This window comes from Paroedura picta, chromosome 5, assembly GCF_049243985.1.
Source record: "Paroedura picta isolate Pp20150507F chromosome 5, Ppicta_v3.0, whole genome shotgun sequence".
Classification (NCBI taxonomy): domain Eukaryota; kingdom Metazoa; phylum Chordata; class Lepidosauria; order Squamata; family Gekkonidae; genus Paroedura; species Paroedura picta.
This window is the reverse complement of record NC_135373.1, coordinates 127519438-127539451: the sequence shown is the minus strand read 5'-3', so window position 1 is coordinate 127539451 and position 20014 is coordinate 127519438. Positions and strand designations below refer to the sequence as shown.

General features: G+C 49.1%; 1 protein-coding gene across 4 annotated transcripts; it reads right to left on the bottom strand.

The window, feature by feature from the left end:
* Nucleotides 1-6024: 6024 nt before the first annotated feature.
* Nucleotides 6025-14092, bottom strand: LOC143838717 (C-type lectin lectoxin-Thr1-like). Of its 4 annotated transcripts, none has more exons than XM_077340488.1 (6): nt 13957-14092; nt 11407-11485; nt 9528-9616; nt 8485-8619; nt 8283-8397; nt 6025-7111 (listed from the first exon to the last, which is right to left on the bottom strand). In XM_077340488.1, the coding sequence occupies exons 2-6, from the start codon at nt 11462-11464 to the stop codon at nt 7041-7043; spliced, it is 468 nt and encodes a 155-aa protein (XP_077196603.1). In that variant the 5' UTR covers nt 11465-11485; nt 13957-14092; the 3' UTR covers nt 6025-7040. The 4 variants fall into 4 exon arrangements, with proteins under 4 accessions (XP_077196603.1, XP_077196602.1, XP_077196601.1 ...); XM_077340487.1 differs by having other exon boundaries at nt 9528-9643; nt 13957-14091; XM_077340486.1 differs by lacking the exon at nt 13957-14092 and adding an exon at nt 12115-12170 and having other exon boundaries at nt 9528-9643.
* Between the last annotated feature and the right edge of the window lie 5922 nt (nt 14093-20014).

Below are 20014 nucleotides of genomic sequence, written 5' to 3'. Positions count from 1 at the left end.
CATAGAGTTGGAAGGGGCCATACAGGCCATCTAGTCCAACCCCCTGCTCAACGCAGGATCAGCCCTAAGCATCCTAAAGCAGTTGGTTTGCTCCTCTCTAAAACCGTCTTGTTGGTAACTTTGGCTGTCCGTGGGATTCGCAGCCTTCGTCTCCAACACCATAATTTGAAAGCATCTATTCCCTCCTGTCTTCCTTCTTCAGGGTCTGGCATAGCAACCCTGAACTTCTGTGGTGGTTTCTCCTCCAAATACTGACCAGGGCCAACTCTGCTTAAGTGTCCAAGATCGGACAAGATTCAGCAAGCCTGAGCCAGCCAGGGCAGGGCTATTGATATGATGCTGAGGAAGAATTGAATGTGTCCGATTCCGTGAACTCACGGTGACCCACATCAAGGGCCTTCCAGGGCAAGTAGGAAGCAGAGATGGTTGGCCACGGCCTTCCTCGGCATGGTCTTCTTTGGTGGTCTCCTTTCCTAGTAGCCACCCTGCTTAACTTCCAACTTGGGTGACCCCCAACAAGGGAATTTCTGTTAGCCTTTGTCTGTTTAGCAAGAGTCAGCAGAGAGAGAGAGAGAGAGAGAGAGAGAGAGAGAGAGAGAGAGAGAGAGAGAGAGAGAGAGAGATCCATCTTTTACTCCAAACATGTAACATCTAAGCTGTACAGCTCCATTATGAGCTATAGGAAGCTTTGCATTTCCTTGTTTTATTTCCAGCTTTCCCCTACCCCGTTAACCTAGTGAAATAGTCTTTTTTATACTTCAGTACTCCCCTCGTCTGGTCTCCTCATTTAAATATTAACTCTGCTAACTAATATTACTTTCAAACAAAATAGCCAACATGAGGTTATGTTGGCCCAGAAGCTTTTTTCTCTGTAACTTTATTTTTTTATCAGATCTGGCAGTGAAGTCAAAACTAGGACAGAGTAAGAGGAAGCTTTTTTCTTTGCAAAAGTAATTTTTGCATTTTTCCTTTTGGAGATCGTCCTGAGCCTTTTTTTGCGAAGAAGACAGATTGCATTTTTGCACTGGAATTGCTAAGCAACTATGAGCCCCCACTGAGTGTAGGTCATCTAGTCCAACCCTTTGCACAATGCAGGCCAGCCAAAATGGGAGAGAGCAAGAAGAGAGATGCGCTGGTGCCTGCTACAAACAGGAAAGTAGGTGGATGGGTTCCCAAGATAACCTATGCAATGCAATCTCTCCCCACTAAGTGCTTCTAAGTACATTAGTTGGGGATTTAAAGGGTTAAATGCATTGGGAATGCAAGGTCTAGATTATATACCTTGAAGAAAATGAGAAAGCCCAAGAATATGAACAGTTTAAAATGGATAATTAGGCAGCTCTCCGAATAATTGCAAGATTCTGAGACAAGACTCCACTTAACTGTGAAAACAGCCAAAGAGTTGTGGACAAAATTTGAAGAAAGATATCAGTCTAATTCTGTAATGTCCCAAAGGCTTCTCTATGTAAAGTTCTTGACCACAAAACTTGGAGGGACAAGACTTACATAAATATTTAAACCTGCCTTTGGAATATGCAGACAGGCTTCAGGAAAGTGGACATGATCTTAAAGATGACTTAATAATGTTATACTTGCATCTCTACCTAAGAAATATGAAGGCCGCATACACCATTTGATGTGCATTGATAAATTAACTGTTCAATATGCTCTTGAATATCTGCCTTAAAGTGATATAAAAATGTTGCTAAATAAGAAAGAGATTGTTACCATTGTCGTAAACTGGATCACAAACGTAATGGCTGCAGGAGTTATTTAATGCAGAAAAACAAAGAGCAGCCAGATTCAAATGTTTAGGGCCGCATTTTGCATAAAGCTCTTAAAGCTGAAAAGAACAAATAGGGAAAAAAAGGGCACATATTATCTCTGTCTGTGAATCGGCTGTGCGGAACTGGAAGGAACAGTTCTGTTTTTGAAACTGAATTAAGTTGGTGTTTGGATTCCGGATCAGAATTTGTGTTGGCTAATGACAAAAGAGAGCCTCTTGTGGCGCAGAGTGATAAAGCAGCTGACATGTGGTCTGAAAGCTCTGCCCATGAGGCTGGGAGTTCGATCCCAGCAGCCGGCTCAAGGTTGACTCAGCCTTCCATCCTTCCAGGTCGGTAAAATCGGGTCGGGGGTAAATGGTAATGACTGGGGAAGGCACTGGCAAACCACCCCGTATTGAGTCTGCCATGAAAATGCTGGAGGGCATCACCCCCAGGGTCAGACATGACCCAGTGCTTGCACAGGGGATACCTTTACCTTTACCTTTACCTTTACCTTTACCTTTACCTTTACCTTTACCTTTACCTTTACCTTTACCTTTACCTTTAATGACAAAAGACTGTTTAGCTCGTTTAAGGAATGCTCTGAATCTATGTATTCAGTGGATGATCAGAAAATAAAGGATGAAGGGAAAGGTACTATAATATTTCAAGCAAAAATAATCAGTGGCGATATTGTGGACTATACAATATCAGAGGCATTCTATATACCACCAGCGAAATTAAATGAGACCTCCGTAAAAAGACTTGCAAGAAAGGGTTTTGAATGTCACATGAAAGGCTTTTTTAGGATTCTATTGTAGCTTAGGCATTTAAACCTACAGAAAGAGGAGACCTTTATTTTTTCAATGCTGAGACGAAAGACTGATCAGAAAGATCAGCAAATACTACCTGATGTGAACAAGGACATTTGCAGGAATAGAAACCGGGCAATAGAAACTTCGATTCTGTTAAGAAGTCTCTGTGTGATGTTGGCGATAAGACTATGGGGTGTGAAATGTCCAGGAATGGCTATGAAATCTGCCTGAAAGAAAAGGGAAAAAAGACCTTCCATGTGCAGCAATAATGCGAACTCTCAGAACAAGGAATAAAAGCCTCAGGAGAAATTCCATGTTGACCAGATCAGTCCACTGACACCATCTGCTGGAAAACCAAGATATATTCTCACAGTGATGGATAATGGAACAAAATATGCATGTGTATATGGAGAATCATAGAATCACAGAGCTGGAAGGCACCTCCAGGGTCATCTAGTCTAGATGGCCAGGATAGCCCCTTCCCTAACCCTAACCCATTCTGGGATTCTCTGAGTCTAGTTCAGCAGCGGAAGGGGCTGCCTGAGGAGGTGGGGAGCTCCCCCTCACTGGCCGTCTTCAAGCAGCGGATGGACAGATCCTTATCCTGGATGCTTGAGGCTGATCCTGCCCTGAGCAGGGGGTGGGACTAGATGGCCTCTGTGGCCCCTTCCCACTCTAGGATTCTAGGAGTCTAGTTCAGCAGTGGAAGGGGCTGCCTCAGGAGGTGGGGAGCTCCCCCTCACTGGCCGTCTTCAAGCAGCGGCTGGACAGATCCTTCTCCTGGATGCTGGAGGCTGATCCTGCACTGAGCAGGGGGTGGGACTAGATGGCCGGGGTGGCCCCTTCCCACTCTAGGATTCTATGGGTCTAGTACAGCAGGGGAAGGGGCTGCCTCAGGAGGTGGGGAGCTCCCCCTCACTGGACGTCTTCAAGCAGTGGCTGGACAGATCCTTCTCCTGGATGCTGGAGGCTGATCCTGCACTGAGCAGGGGGTGGGACTAGATGGCCTGGATGTCCCCTTCCCATTCTATGATTCCATGAGTCTAGTTCAGCCATGGAAGGGGCTGCCTCAGGAGGTGGGGAGCTCCCCCTCACTGGCCATCTTCAAGCAGGGGCTGGACAGATCCTTCTCCTGGATGCCTGAGGCTGATCCTGCATTGAGCAGGGGGTGGGACTGGATGGCCTGTGTGGCCCCTTCCCACTCTAGGATTCTAGGAGTCTAGTTCAGCAGTGGAATGGGCTGCCTAAGGAGGTGGGGAACTCCCCCTCCCTGGCCGTCTTCAAGCAGTGGCTGGACAGATCCTTCTCCTGGATGCCTGAGGCTGATCCTGCATTGAGCAGAGGGTGGGACTGGATGGCCTGTGTGGCCCCTTCCTACTCTAGGATTCTAGGAGTCTAGTTCAGCAGTGGAATGGGCTGCCTAAGGAGGTGGGGAACTCCCCCTCCCTGGCCGTCTTCAAGCAGTGGCTGGAGAGATCCTTCTCCTGGATGCTGGAGGCTGATCCTGCACTGAGCAGGGGGTGGGACTAGATGGCCTGCATGGCCCCTTCCCACTCTAGGATTCTAGGAGTCTAGTTCAGCAGCAGAAGGGGCTGCCTGAGGAGGTGGAGAGCTCCCCCTCACTGGCCGTCTTCAAGCAGTGGCTGGACAGATCCTTCTCCTGGATGCTTGAGGCTGACCCTGCATTGCGCAGTGGGTGGGACTAGGTGGCCTGGATGGCCCCTCCCACTCTAGGATTCTGGGAGTCTAGTTCAGCAGTGGAAGGGGCTGCCTAAGGAGGTGGGGAGCTCCCCCTCACTGGCCGTCTCCAAGCAGCGGCTGGACAGATCCTTCTCCTGGATGCTGGAGGCTGATCCTGCACTGAGCAGCCTGGTTGGCCCCTCCTACTCTATATCACTCAATACTGCCTTAGCACTATAGCTCTCAATGGAAACGATGGAAACAGCATTCTAGGAAGTACTCTGGATATTTTATAGAGAACAGCGGTGTGGAAGTGCAGCCAAGGGGCAAAAAATGGACGAACCTGCTTTCCCTCAAAAGTGGTTTGTTAATCCAACGGAAGAAAGTTTGTCTCAGCAGGAAAGTAAATTACGCTAAAAAGGGACCTTCTAAAATGACAGGAGAAATTCCCTTGGCAACCAGGGACAAGAACGGAATACGAAGCCAGTTTGCCAGTGGCCTGAGCAGAGGGACCAGGGAGGAACGAGTCGGGAGTCTTCTGGAGGGGGCCCTGTCAGAAGCCCTGGGCCCTGGGAGCTGCCCCACCTCCCTGTGTGCTGAAGGCAGCCCCACTTAGGACGTCTGTCTGTGTGTCGTGCAGGATCGACCCATCCGCAGTATGGGCGCCTACTCTTTCCGTTGGTTCCGGGGTAAGATCTTGAAAGCCAGCCTGGATAAGAGTGGTGGATTCTAATCTGGAGATCTGGTTTTGATTCCCCACTCCTCCTCCAACAGGAGTGACATTGGGCCAGTCACAGTCCTGTTTTCTCAGTGCAGTTCTCTCAGAGCTCTCTTGGCCCCACCTACCTCACAGGGGATCTGTTGTGGGGAGAGGAATAGTATTTGTAAGCCCTTTTGGGACTCCTGTGAAAAGCGGGGTATAAAAGCACCTCTACTTCCACCTGCTTACCCCACAGGGCAACACACAGCTGTGCTTCAGCTCCTTATTAAAGTCTTCCCTAGGCAGCCATGTTGGATATTGGTCCAGTTACCCATTGGCACTGTGCCCCTCTTGGTGGCTCCTTCTGGGACTCTCTGTTCTATCAGCTAAATTTAGCAGTTCTCTTGGATAATTGATCACACTCCTTAGCCCAAGATACCTTTCAATCGGCAAATTCATTCAAAGGCATCCTGACAGGCCCTGTTCGCAGCATGAAAGATTCCATAGAATTCTTTCAGGGCTCTGAGCCCATTTTTAAAAACAGGAGTCTGATGGCCCCTTGTAGAAGGAAAAGGTGAAAAGTTCCCAGAGATTTGTAGAGTGGAACTTGGGGAGTGCGGAGAGACCATAGTGGAGTATCATGATGCAGAAGGAGAAGAGCTGGTTTTCTATACTCTGCTTTTCACTACCTGAAGGAGCTTTCAAAAGCAGCTTTCAAACATCTTTCTCTTCCTCACCCCACAATAGACACCCTGTAAGGTAGCTGAGGCTGAGAGAGCTCTAAGAGAACTGTGACTCGCTCAAGGTCACCCGGCTCACTGCATGTGAAAAAGGAGTAGGGAATCGTACCCATCCATCTCTCTCTAAGCACTGCACAGCGTTGGCTCTAAATGCCATACAATCCATCTTTCAGAACAGTCATTTTCTGCAGGGATCTCTGTAACGCGGAGACCTGCAGTGGTAATTCTGGAGCTCTCCAACCAGCACCTTGAGACGCGCAGCACTTAGGAAGGATGAAGGTGCATCCTTGGAGAAAAATCAGGCAGAGATGAGTCCAGAGAGCCCTGGGAAGCGAGACAGTTTATTGAAATGCCTTTGCCTTCTCACTGGAAATGAATGTTACTTGCAGGTGGATCACATTAAGTGGCTTTTGCATTTTAGGACAAGGGCTCATAGCACAGAGATTGCCCCCCCCCTTCCAATGCTTTTCCGGGTGCCCAAAGAGCACGGTGTGTATGCCCGCCCCACCAGTGCTTTAGGCACTAGAGGTGCCAACTCCGGGGTGAGAATTTCCTGGAGATATTGGGGGTGGAGTCTAGGGAGGACAAAGACTGAGGGGGGGGGCACTTCAGCAAAATATGTCCTCAACTTCAGTAGGGGATGATGCCCTCGAGTCTACCCTCCAAGGGGAAGTGGAGATCCGTGGTCCTTCCAGGTGCTCCCCAGGTGCCACATGGAACTTTGCAACCTTGTTTGGGGATTGAAAAGGGGGCTGGATCAGGATCAAGACCTGGCAACACTTTAAAATCCCTTTCCAATTGCAATGGAGACGATCTCTGTGCACTGAATTTGCTTCTGGGATAAAGGCAGATTGCTAAAAATACTTGGATATATTAGGGGCGGAGCCTGAGGTGGGTGGGGCGTATGGAGGGGAGGGACCTCATCAGGGATATGATGTCATGGACTCGGCCCTCCAGGGGAACTGCTCTCTGTAGCTTGGAGATGATTCTAAAAGTAGGTGATCTCCAGGCCCCACCAGGTAGTTGGGAACCCCAGAGAAAGGGCTTTCTGAGGAAACATCTCTCCCCACCCTTAATATGTTTTTGAAAGATTAAGTGTTGATTGGCAGTTTTCAAGGGGAAAATGCCGGAGAGCTCCTGGGTTTGGCAGCAGTAACATTTCACCCTCCTCCCCATTCCCAGACATTCCCTCCCTGGGAAATGAGTTTCACGCCCCTGCTGTCAAAGGTGGGGGGCTAATCCAGGGGGAGAGACCAGGGGGGGAGACCAGGAGAAGCAGCGGCGTCTCAAACTGTCCGGCCCATTCCTGTCTGTGCTGCATCCCTGTTCCCCGCTCTCCTTAAGTCGCCCGTTGTTCGCAGACATAAGGCTGCTTTCTCCTACAGTTATTATCGTTCAAACGGGTGTAATCTGCAAAGCAATTAAAAACACAAGGCCGGGTCATTTCTTCCAGTTTTACACTTTGACTGTTTCTGCACTAGCGATGTCTTTTGGATTTGCATTTTTAAAGGGCTGGCTTTTTTGTCCGTTTCCGCACCAAAATTTGCTTCTTCGGGCGCAGACCCAAATCGCCGCCCTCCCCCTCCACTTGCCCTGCAGCAAAGGAATCCTTTCAAGCAGGGTCTAAGAGGGTCTCAACCGGGAGGGTAGAAGGCTCCCTAGGCACGTATAGTTGACTGCTCTCTGCCCTCCAGCTGACAGGGCTGAAGACGGAAAAGGAGCTGGCACAAATCATGGCTTGTGTGATGCCTAATGAGGCCCTACTGAGAGACTGAAGGATACAGGCATGGCATGGCCAAGGGGTGTGGCCATACCAGTTCAAGGGGATGGGTTTGATTTGATGGCAAAAACTATGAGAAGATGGCTTCTCCTTCAGTCACCCAGTAAGAACGTAAGAGCATCAGAGAAGCCCTGTTTGGTCAGGCCAGTGGCCCCTCCAGTCCAACACTCTGTGTCACATAAGAACATAAGAGAAGCCATGATGGATCAGGCCACTGGACCCTTCAGTCCAATTCTCTGTGTCACACAGTGGCCAAAAACCAGGTGCCTTCAGGAAGTCCACCAGCAGGGCCAGAACTCCAGGAGCCCTCCCACTGTGGACCCCCAAGCACCAAGAAGACAGAGCATCCCTGCTCCAGACATAAGAACATCAGAGAAGCCATGTTGGGTCAGGCCAGTGGCCCCTCCAGTCCAACACTCTGTGTCACACAGTGGCCAAGAACCAGGTGCCCTCAGGAGTTCCACCAGCAGGGCCAGAACTTCAGAAGCCCTCCCACTGTGGCTCGCCAAGCTCCAAGTATATAGATCTTCACTGCCCAAGACACAGCATTTCCTCTATATCTTGTGCCTTACAGCCACTGGTGAAGCTCTGCCCCATGACTCTCCAATCTCCTCTTGAAGCTGTCTACGCAGGTAGCTGCCACGACTTCCTGCCGCGGTGAATCCCACAGATCAACGTCTCTAGGGATGACGATGCACTTCCTTTTATCGGTTCTAAACCTTCTGCTCATTAAATTCCCGGCGTGCCCGCAGGTTCTCGCACTGCCACGTGCCCCCCTTTTGTGGCTCCCGTGGCTCTTACCTTTCTTGTATAGCAACTCGACACAGTTCTCAAGAAATAAGAAGTTGTTTGGTTCTCCGTCGTCCCAGGGCTCGTAGGTGATGGGGGTGTGGTCCACCCACTGCCACTGTTGATCCTGCCAGGAGAGAGGGAGGCGGTCGGTCTGCACTGGGGACAGGGACTGGGGCGGCTGGGACGAAAAGGCCTTGGGTTCTAAACTTACGTTATGGGGCGACATCATTCCGATCCAGATGTTCTCATATCCTTTGATGAATTTGCGAATGTACTGGGAAAGATGACTCATTTCTTCCGGGAAGTGGATGGAGGCCAGGTGACCCCCCAGTTTTTGGCATTCATACTAAACGTTGATCAAGAAAAATGCCTATTTTATTTCCCAGGCAGGAGAGCTGGATGCTTCATGAGGGGACGGCGGGAAGGACATGGCTCAAGTCCCTGCCTGAAATGTGTGCGACACACTTTCGGAGTCAATCTGCCAGGCAGGTCCTGTCCTGCAGCGCCCAGCCTAGCCTGTTCCCGTTACATCTCGGAGGTTAAGCAGGGTCTGGCCGGAGGAGTCACTGGATGGGAGACTACCCAGGACGTCCAGGGTGGCCACGGAAAGGCAGAGAATGGCCAGCCACCTCAGTTCCTCTCTTGCCCTAGCCTGGATGATGCAGACAAGCCTGTCCTCATGGAATCCTAGAGTTGGAAGGGACCTCCCGGGTCATCTAGTCCAACCCCCTGCACTATGCAGGACACTCACAACCCTCTCGCTCATCCCCTGTCACCTGCCACCCCCTTGAGCCTTCCCAAAATCAGCCTCTCAGTCAGATGGCTTTCCAGCCTCTGTATAGAAATCTCCAAAGATGGAGAACCCACCACCTCCCGAGGAAGCCTGTTCCACTGAGGAACCACTCTGACTGTCAGGAACTTCTTCCGGAGGTTGAGATGGAATTCCTTTTGAACTAATTTCATTCCATCAACTCTTACTCTTCCTCTTCCTCTTCCTCTTCCAACACTCCAGGAATTCCCCAACTCAATGCTGGCAAACCCATGAGGGTGGGGAAACATGAGGGTGGGGAAACAGCAGGGAGCTCTTGGCCCGTTGTGAGTTTCGGGTTGCCAGCATGAGCTACAATGAGCAACTTGCAGGCCGAGCTCGTTGGCAAGCTGTTCCGCACCACAGCAAATGGAGAGCTCCCTTCCCAACCCCACCACCATGGATCTCGCCCTGCCCTCGGTTTTGTCCTGAGACAGACTTCTCACCTCTGCATCTGACCACATCAGCTTCTTGTTGAAGAGGCCATAGCAGTGACCTTTGTAGAACGTCCAGTCCTTCTGGCAAGATTTGGCTTCTGCATGGAGTTCGGAGAAGACGATCCCTGTTAGAGGCCGGGTTAGAGGGAGACAGCCCTTCGGTCATAAGAACAGAAGGGAAGCCATGTTGGGTCAGGCCAGTGGCCCCTCCAGGCCCACACTCTGGGCCACACAGTGGGCAAAACCCAGGGGCCCTCAGGAGGTCCACCAGCAAGGCCAGAACTCCAGAACCCCCACACAGTTGCCTGCCCCACACATAAGAACAGAAGGGAAGCCCTGTTGGGTCAGGCTAGTGGCCCATCCAAGCCAACACTCTGTGTCCTGCAGTGGGCAAAACCCAGGGGCCCTCAGGAGGTCCCCCAGAGGGGCCACAATTGCAGAAACCCTCCTACTGTGGCCCCCCAAGCACCAAGACAGAGCATCCCTGTCTCAGAGAGAATGTTCCATCTATAATTTGTGGCTATTAGCCACTAATGGACATCTCCTCCATACATTTATTAAGTCCTCTCTTGAAGCTGACTTTGCTTGTAGCCACCTAAGGATGCCAGCCTCCAGGTGGGGCCTGAGGCTCCCCTGGAATTACAGCTCCTCTCCAGATTACCAAGCTCAGTTCCCCTGGAGAAAAGAGATGCTTTGCAGGGTGGACTCTCTGGCTTTGAACCCCACTGAGGTCCCTGTTCCCCTCAGGCTGTATCCCCAAATCTCTCATGAGTTTCCTAGCTGGGATTTGGCAACCTGCAGCCACGGCCCCTTCCTGCAGGAGGGAATTCCACACATGAATGACGCTTTGGCTGAAGCAGGACTGCCTTGGATCTGTTCTTAGCCTTCTGCTTAGAATCCCCCGGCTGAACCTCCGGCTAGGTCAGAGGGAACTGGCGTCCCAAGAAGGTGGACGCTCCCCTGGGTCTTGGGCTCTTGGGCACAGGCCATGTGGCTGTGATCTGGCAATTTTAGGCCCTGACCTTTCACCAGTAACCGTGGCTGGCATCTTCAGTGGTAAGATGGGCAACACCCATTGGCACAGAGAGATTTTCATCTTGCTGCGTCCCCAGGAGTGTGCCTATTTCCAACACCCAGGTGACTCTGGGAACGGAAGCTTTCAACCGTTTGTTGTGTTTTACCAGCTTTGACTGGTTAGCCAGCCGCAACCTTTTCCTGCACAGAAAAGAGCAAGCCGCTGGGGGCATCTAGATCACTGCAATGTTCTCTATGTGGGGCTACCCCTGAGAAGTGTTCACAGGCTTCAATTTATGCCGAATTCTGCAGCCAAGTGTTGACTAAACGGGCTTGTCAAGGCCCTGTTCCTTCCGTCTGGGCCCGTCTACACTGGGTCTACACTGCATTCCCACCCACAATCCAAGATGCTGGTGCTGACCTTGAAAGCCCTTCTTGCTCGGGACCACCTGAAGGACCACCTGCTCCTTTACGAACCCATCTTGCTGCTGCAGTCATGTCCGAAGGCCCTGCTTCAGAGAGCTGAGGCTGGACTTCTTGGTCTTACCATCAGGTCACAGCTGAATTCAGGTGACTCCTCTTCCTCTCCCCACCTCCTGGTAGGGTTTTCTGGCCAAGAGGCATCCAGAGGGGGTTTCCTGATCCTGCAGAGTGACCCTGGATTCCTTGCTGGGCCCCCTTCCAAATATTAAGAAGGGCTGATCCTGCTTACCTGAGCCTAGGTATCTCAGCACCTGATTTTCACTAGTAGGATGTCTCTAGAAAACTCTTCACGCCAGGAATGAAAGCCGCAGCCTTCCCCTATCCATCGCCCTGGGGAGCTGACCTTCAGCGAGCCACTCCCTCCCAACCTGAAGGTCACCTCTGCACTCACCTTTCAGGAACAGGCAGACAACAAGGAAGCCATGAAAGGTGAGGCTGAAGGGCACCATTAGTCCCGTTTTTGGTTTCCCCTGGGAAGAGAACACACGTGAGGAGAATGTGACTGAACCAGAGGAGAGAAGATCAGCCAGGAACACGAAGGATCCCCAGATTTCTCCCTCCCAAACTATTTCCTCTTCCCCTTCCTGGAAAGAACGGTTTCTAATGTTTTTGTTGTTGTTGTTGTTTTTTGGGAGGGGGGTTTTCTCCCCCATGCACGTTTTATTCTAGTTCTTCCCCCCCCCTGCTCTCCAGTCTGTTCATGGCCCCACTCTAGATTTATGCATCCACAGACGGGACCGTGTTGAGAATTAGATATGCTGATTAGACACAGGAGCAGCCTGTTTCTTCCCAGTCAGTTACATGTTACAGCCTTACTGGTCTGGCGGTCCTGCAATGGCAGCTGGGTGTGCCACTGGTCCTGGATCTGATATCCTCCTAATTGTGAGATTCATTTCCCTGCCGGCAGCTGAAACAGAACTCTCAGCTAGGAGGACGCTGGATCTCATCCCACAGGGAAGCAGCTCTAGTCTCTACTGGGGTCTCCGATCTTCTTGAGCTTGCAGCCATCTTTGGAAATCTGCCACAATATGCTAAGCTCAGCCACAAAATGGCTGCTCTAGGAGGCGGGGCCAAGCACAAAAGAGCTGCTGCCGCTTACCTTCAGTCACACACTGAAGATCCTTGTGCTGTAGTGGCTGCTGCTGCCAAAGCAACGGTTTTAAATATCTGCACAGCCAATCAAATCTACAATAGCCAATCAGAAGCCTTGCCATGCAAAGGCCCCACCTACTTTCAAAAGCACTTGGGCAGGTGCCAGGTAAGGTGTCTGCAGACATGTTGGGGACCCCTGGTCTATGCCCACTCAGCTTTTTCTGCAGCTGGGCATAGGATTCCCTCTTTTCAACGCATTATCATCCTAGATGGTCCCCCACCAATTATTCTTAATTCTAGAACATGGAGAAATGTCCTGGAGAAATGAAATTTCTAAGCAATGATTATCCAGCAGGCCTCACAGTCATGGGCTCTTTGTGGAATGGGATGCGATTGGTTGGATCACCAGTTCGCTTTGGTGACCCGGCCTTGGCACACGACCAATCAGACCCCACGTAACTTGCCTGAGATTGCAAAGGCAAGGAGCCTTGCCCAAGTCTTGCAAGGGAGGGCCATGGCTTCCTCAACTGGGCCGATCCATCTTCCTCTTTTCCTCACACGATTGTTTGTGCTGGTGACTCTCATCTTCTCATAATGTGACCAAAGTTCGAGAGCATCACCAGAGTCATTCTAGCTTCCAGGGTGGGTTCAGACTTGATTGGGTCAAGAATCCAGATGGGTATCTTTTCAGTGGTCTACGGTAGCCCTAACATTTCAAAGACATCCATTCTCTTTCTTCATGGTCCAACGTTCACACCCACACATAGTACTGGAGCACACTTTGAAAGCCCTAACTTGCTTGTGGTCAACACCCATCCTAAAACTCGAGTAGCATTTTTAGCACCAACCTGAGTGTCCTTTTGCCTTCTGATTTACAGTTTTCAGCCTCCCCTTGGGCTGGTGACTGAGCCAACAAATTAAAAAAAACATCTCCCAATTTCTTTTTTCCCTTTTAAATAGTGTTTCTTTATTTTAGAAAAAGGGACCCAAAGAAAGAGGGAAGGAGGGGCTCCATAGCAAATCATGGCTGAACAAGATGGGTTAGGTTGAATATAGAGGTTGAATATAGAGTCCATTGCTGTCTTGTTTTATTGTTTGATAGGGCAAATTACAGGGTTTTTATTGTATTTTAATGTTTTATCATGTGAACCGCAAGACCTGTCAGGGAGTGGCGGTATACAGATAGATAGATAGATAGATAGATAGATAGATAGATAGATAGATAGATAGATAGATAGATAGATAGATAGATAGATAGATAGATAGATAGATAGATAGATAGATAGATAGATAGATAGATAGATAGATAGATATCAAAAATCACGATAACTACCAAATATAAAATCGGAAGAAATTTTTCTCCCCAGCACCTTTTCATTAAAATCTCCAAAATCTTCTCTACAAAATATAATGTTTCTTGCTTCAGGCATTTTAAATTTCAAATTTAAATTTCTAATTTCATAACTAATATGTTTTACTGTCCATTCCTTATTGCACATTTCTTCTTTTCTATGTATTTGGCACAGCTTCCAATTGAAAATAAGGATTTTTTGAGCCCAAAATCTTTTTTCCCCCCCACCTTCATGTTCCAAACTTGTTCTCATTCTGTTTCTGCAATATAATACATTTGTGTGCAATACAATACATTTCAATACAATTTTTAAACTGTGTCTCCTTCTAGGTTGACCTGCTGCTTAAAAACATCTAGCAAGTTCAGTTTTGTTATCATCAGCTTTAAAGTTGTTCCATTCTTTCTACCTTAACAGTATCCTATTTTTTTTTTTTTTTGAGAGGTGACCAAAATCATACTCACCTACCCCCCCCCCCCCAGCTCCAACTTGTACCTTACCAGTTCTGCGTAGAGAGACTTTTTGCTTTCTGATTCTCAGATTCTCTTAGGGTGGCATTTTCCAGCATTGCTGAACTGCTAAATAGGAAAGTCACTCCTTGATCAGGAACTGTATTGCCTGAGGGAGTTTCTGTACGTTCCATGTAACTAAAAGTTCTTGGTCTCTGAAACATGGAGAAATTTCCTGGTGAAGTCAAAGTTCTGAGCAATTAAACCTAAGATGAGGAGATAGTCATGAGCATTTAGGTGGTGTACAAAGTTACCTGTGTAACTTTATTTTAAATGAATACATTTCAAGTCATAACCGAATGACGATGATGCCTCATGGGTTTTTGAAGGAAAGGGGCATTCAGAGATGATCTTATGTTGCTTGGCTTTGTATGATGATGATAATAATATCCATTCAGTCGTGTCCGACCCTCGGCGATTCTATAGGAAAGTCTCTGCCATGCGCCCCTGTCTCTGACTGCTTCTTTCGGTTGGCTCATGCTCATCCCTGGGTCGGCTTTGATCGTGTCGAGCCAGCGGATCCTTTGGCGACCACGTTCCCTTTTGCCGCTGACCGTGCCGAGTATTAATGATTTCTCCAACGAGTTTGATCTCATGATGTGTCCAAAGTAAGCGAGCTTCAGCCGTAATATCTTGCCTTCCAATGACCTAGTTAGAATCATAGAATCATAGAATCCTAGAGTTGGAAGGGGCCATACAGGCCATCTAGTCCAACCCCCTGCTCAACGCAGGATCAGCCCTAAGCATCCTAAAGCAGTTGGTTTGCTCCTCTCTAAAACCGTCTTGTTGGTAACTTTGGCTGTCCGTGGGATTCGCAGCCTTCGTCTCCAACACCATAATTTGAAAGCATCTATTCCCTCCTGTCTTCCTTCTTCAGGGTCTGGCATAGCAACCCTGAACTTCTGTGGTGGTTTCTCATCCAAATACTGACCAGGGCCAACTCTGCTTAAGTGTCCAAGATCGGACAAGATTCAGCAAGCCTGAGCCAGCCAGGGCAGGGCTATTGATATGATGCTGAGGAAGAATTGAATGTGTCCGATTCCGTGAACTCACGGTGACCCACATCAAGGGCCTTCCAGGGCAAGTAGGAAGCAGAGATGGTTGGCCACGGCCTTCCTCGGCATGGTCTTCTTTGGTGGTCTCCTTTCCTAGTAGCCACCCTGCTTAACTTCCAACTTGGGTGACCCTCAACAAGGGAATTTCTGTTAGCCTTTGTCTGTTTAGCAAGAGTCAGCAGAGAGAGAGAGAGAGAGAGAGAGAGAGAGAGAGAGAGAGAGAGAGAGAGAGAGAGATCCATCTTTTACTCCAAACATGTAACATCTAAGCTGTACAGCTCCATTATGAGCTATAGGAAGCTTTGCATTTCTTTGTTTTATTTCCAGCTTTCCCCTACCCCGTTAACCTAGTGAAATAGTCTTTTTTATACTTCAGTACTCCCCTCGTCTGGTCTCCTCATTTAAATATTAACTCTGCTAACTAATATTACTTTCAAACAAAATAGCCAACATGAGGTTATGTTGGCCCAGAAGCTTTTTTCTCTGTAAGTTTATTTTTTTATCAGATCTGGCAGTGAAGTCAAAACTAGGACAGAGTAAGAGGAAGCTTTTTTCTTTGCAAAAGTAATTTTTGCATTTTTCCTTTTGGAGATCGTCCTGAGCCTTTTTTTGCGAAGAAGACAGATTGCATTTTTGCACTGGAATTGCTAAGCAACTATGAGCCCCCACTGAGTGTAGGTCATCTAGTCCAACCCTTTGCACAATGCAGGCCAGCCAAAATGGGAGAGAGCAAGAAGAGAGATGCGCTGGTGCCTGCTACAAACAGGAAAGTAGGTGGATGGGTTCCCAAGATAACCTATGCAATGCAATCTCTCCCCACTAAGTGCTTCTAAGTACATTAGTTGGGGATTTAAAGGGTTAAATGCATTGGGAATGCAAGGTCTAGATTATATACCTTGAAGAAAATGAGAAAGCCCAAGAATATGAACAGTTTAAAATGGATAATTAGGCAGCTCTCCGAATAATTGCAAGATTCTGAGACAAGACTCCACTTAACTGTGAAAACAGCCAAAGAGTTGTGGACAATATCAGTCTAATTCTGTAATGTCCCAAAGGCTTCTCTATGTAAAGTTCTTGACCACAAAACTTGGAGGGACAAGACTTACATAAATATTTAAACCTGCCTTTGGAATATGCAGACAGGCTTCAGGAAAGTGGACATGATCTTAAAGATGACTTAATAATGTTATACTTGCATCTCTACCTAAGAAATATGAAGGCCGCATACACCATTTGATGTGCATTGATAAATTAACTGTTCAATATGCTCTTGAATATCTGCCTTAAAGTGATATAAAAATGTTGCTAAATAAGAAAGAGATTGTTACCATTGTCGTAAACTGGATCACAAACGTAATGGCTGCAGGAGTTATTTAATGCAGAAAAACAAAGAGCAGCCAGATTCAAATGTTTAGGGCCGCATTTTGCATAAAGCTCTTAAAGCTGAAAAGAACAAATAGGGGAAAAAAGGGCACATATTATCTCTGTCTGTGAATCGGCTGTGCGGAACTGGAAGGAACAGTTCTGTTTTTGAAACTGAATTAAGTTGGTGTTTGGATTCCGGATCAGAATTTGTGTTGGCTAATGACAAAAGAGAGCCTCTTGTGGCGCAGAGTGGTAAAGCAGCTGACATGTGGTCTGAAAGCTCTGCCCATGAGGCTGGGAGTTCGATCCCAGCAGCCGGCTCAAGGTTGACTCAGCCTTCCATCCTTCCAGGTCGGTAAAATCGGGTCGGGGGTAAATGGTAATGACTGGGGAAGGCACTGGCAAACCACCCCGTATTGAGTCTGCCATGAAAATGCTGGAGGGCATCACCCCCAGGGTCAGACATGACCCAGTGCTTGCACAGGGGATACCTTTACCTTTACCTTTACCTTTACCTTTACCTTTACCTTTACCTTTACCTTTACCTTTACCTTTACCTTTACCTTTAATGGCAAAAGACTGTTTAGCTCGTTTAAGGAATGCTCTGAATCTATGTATTCAGTGGATGATCAGAAAATAAAGGATGAAGGGAAAGGTACTATAATATTTCAAGCAAAAATAATCAGTGGCGATATTGTGGACTATACAATATCAGAGGCATTCTATATACCACCAGCGAAATTAAATGAGACCTCCGTAAAAAGACTTGCAAGAAAGGGTTTTGAATGTCACATGAAAGGCTTTTTTAGGATTCTATTGTAGCTTAGGCATTTAAACCTACAGAAAGAGGAGACCTTTATTTTTTCAATGCTGAGACGAAAGACTGATCAGAAAGATCAGCAAATACTACCTGATGTGAACAAGGACATTTGCAGGAATAGAAACCGGGCAATAGAAACTTCGATTCTGTTAAGAAGTCTCTGTGTGATGTTGGCGATAAGACTATGGGGTGTGAAATGTCCAGGAATGGCTATGAAATCTGCCTGAAAGAAAAGGGAAAAAAGACCTTCCATGTGCAGCAATAATGCGAACTCTCAGAACAAGGAATAAAAGCCTCAGGAGAAATTCCATGTTGACCTGATCAGTCCACTGACACCATCTGCTGGAAAACCAAGATATATTCTCACAGTGATGGATAATGGAACAAAATATGCATGTGTATATGGAGAATCATAGAATCACAGAGCTGGAAGGCACCTCCAGGGTCATCTAGTCTAGATGGCCAGGATAGCCCCTTCCCTAACCCTAACCCATTCTGGGATTCTCTGAGTCTAGTTCAGCAGCGGAAGGGGCTGCCTGAGGAGGTGGGGAGCTCCCCCTCACTGGCCGTCTTCAAGCAGCGGATGGACAGATCCTTATCCTGGATGCTTGAGGCTGATCCTGCCCTGAGCAGGGGGTGGGACTAGATGGCCTGCATGGCCCCTTCCCACTCTAAGATTCTAGGAGTCTAGTTCAGCAGTGGAAGGGGCTGCCTAAGGAGGTGGGGAGCTCCCCCTCACTGGCCGTCTTCAAGCAGTGGCTGGACAGATCCTTCTCCTGGATGCTTGAGGCTGATCCTGCCCTGAGCAGGGGGTGGACTAGATGGCCTGCAGGACCCCTTACCACTCAAGGATTCTATGGGTCTAGTTCAGCAGTGGAACGGGCTGCCTAAGGAGGTGGGGAGCTCCCCCCCACTGGCCATCTTCAAGCAAAGGTTGGAGACACATTTTTCTTGGATGCTTTAGGATGCTCTGGGCTGATCCTGCTTTGAGCAGGGGATGAGACTAGATGGCCTTCGTGGACCCTTCCCACTCTAGGATTCTAGGAGTCTAGTTCAGAAGTGGAAGGGGCTGCCTCAGGAGGTGGGGAGCTCCCCCTCACTTCAAGCAGTGGCTGGACAGATCCTTCTCCTGGATGCTGGAGGCTGATCCTGCACTGAGCAGGGGGTGGGACTAGATGGCCGGGGTGGCCCCTTCCCACTCTAGGATTCTATTGGTCTAGTACAGCAGGGGAAGGGGCTGCCTCAGGAGGTGGGGAGCTCCCCCTCACTGGACGTCTTCAAGCAGTGGCTGGACAGATCCTTCTCCTGGATGCTGGAGGCTGATCCTGCACTGAGCAGGGGGTGGGACTAGATGGCCTGGATGTCCCCTTCCCATTCTATGATTCCATGAGTCTAGTTCAGCCATGGAAGGGGCTGCCTCAGGAGGTGGGGAGCTCCCCCTCACTGGCCATCTTCAAGCAGGGGCTGGACAGATCCTTCTCCTGGATGCCTGAGGCTGATCCTGCATTGAGCAGGGGGTGGGACTGGATGGCCTGTGTGGCCCCTTCCCACTCTAGGATTCTAGGAGTCTAGTTCAGCAGTGGAATGGGCTGCCTAAGGAGGTGGGGAACTCCCCCTCCCTGGCCGTCTTCAAGCAGTGGCTGGACAGATCCTTCTCCTGGATGCCTGAGGCTGATCCTGCATTGAGCAGAGGGTGGGACTGGATGGCCTGTGTGGCCCCTTCCTACTCTAGGATTCTAGGAGTCTAGTTCAGCAGTGGAATGGGCTGCCTAAGGAGGTGGGGAACTCCCCCTCCCTGGCCGTCTTCAAGCAGTGGCTGGACAGATCCTTCTCCTGGATGCTGGAGGCTGATCCTGCACTGAGCAGGGGGTGGGACTAGATGGCCTGCATGGCCCCTTCCCACTCTAGGATTCTAGGAGTCTAGTTCAGCAGCAGAAGGGGCTGCCTGAGGAGGTGGAGAGCTCCCCCTCACTGGCCGTCTTCAAGCAGTGGCTGGACAGATCCTTCTCCTGGATGCTTGAGGCTGACCCTGCATTGCGCAGTGGGTGGGACTAGGTGGCCTGGATGGCCCCTCCCACTCTAGGATTCTGGGAGTCTAGTTCAGCAGTGGAAGGGGCTGCCTAAGGAGGTGGGGAGCTCCCCCTCACTGGCCGTCTCCAAGCAGCGGCTGGACAGATCCTTCTCCTGGATGCTGGAGGCTGATCCTGCACTGAGCAGCCTGGTTGGCCCCTCCTACTCTATATCACTCAATACTGCCTTAGCACTATAGCTCTCAATGGAAACGATGGAAACAGCATTCTAGGAAGTACTCTGGATATTTTATAGAGAACAGCGGTGTGGAAGTGCAGCCAAGGGGCAAAAAATGGACGAACCTGCTTTCCCTCAAAAGTGGTTTGTTAATCCAACGGAAGAAAGTTTGTCTCAGCAGGAAAGTAAATTACGCTAAAAAGGGACCTTCTAAAATGACAGGAGAAATTCCCTTGGCAACCAGGGACAAGAACGGAATACGAAGCCAGTTTGCCAGTGGCCTGAGCAGAGGGACCAGGGAGGAACGAGTCGGGAGTCTTCTGGAGGGGGCCCTGTCAGAAGCCCTGGGCCCTGGGAGCTGCCCCACCTCCCTGTGTGCTGAAGGCAGCCCCACTTAGGACGTCTGTCTGTGTGTCGTGCAGGATCGACCCATCCGCAGTATGGGCGCCTACTCTTTCCGTTGGTTCCGGGGTAAGATCTTGAAAGCCAGCCTGGATAAGAGTGGTGGATTCTAATCTGGAGATCTGGTTTTGATTCCCCACTCCTCCTCCAACAGGAGTGA

Excerpts from the sequence above, each read along its gene's own strand:
- LOC143838717 (XM_077340487.1), bottom strand. The coding sequence starts at position 11,464 with ATGGTGCCCTTCAGCCTCACCTTTCATGGCTTCCTTGTTGTCTGCCTG. Across the intron at positions 8,620-9,527 it reads TGATGTGGTCAGATGCAGAG|TATGAATGCCAAAAACTGGG; the intron begins GTGAGAAGTCTG and ends ATCAACGTTTAG. Across the intron at positions 8,398-8,484 it reads GAATGATGTCGCCCCATAAC|GATCAACAGTGGCAGTGGGT; the intron begins GTAAGTTTAGAA and ends CTCTCCTGGCAG.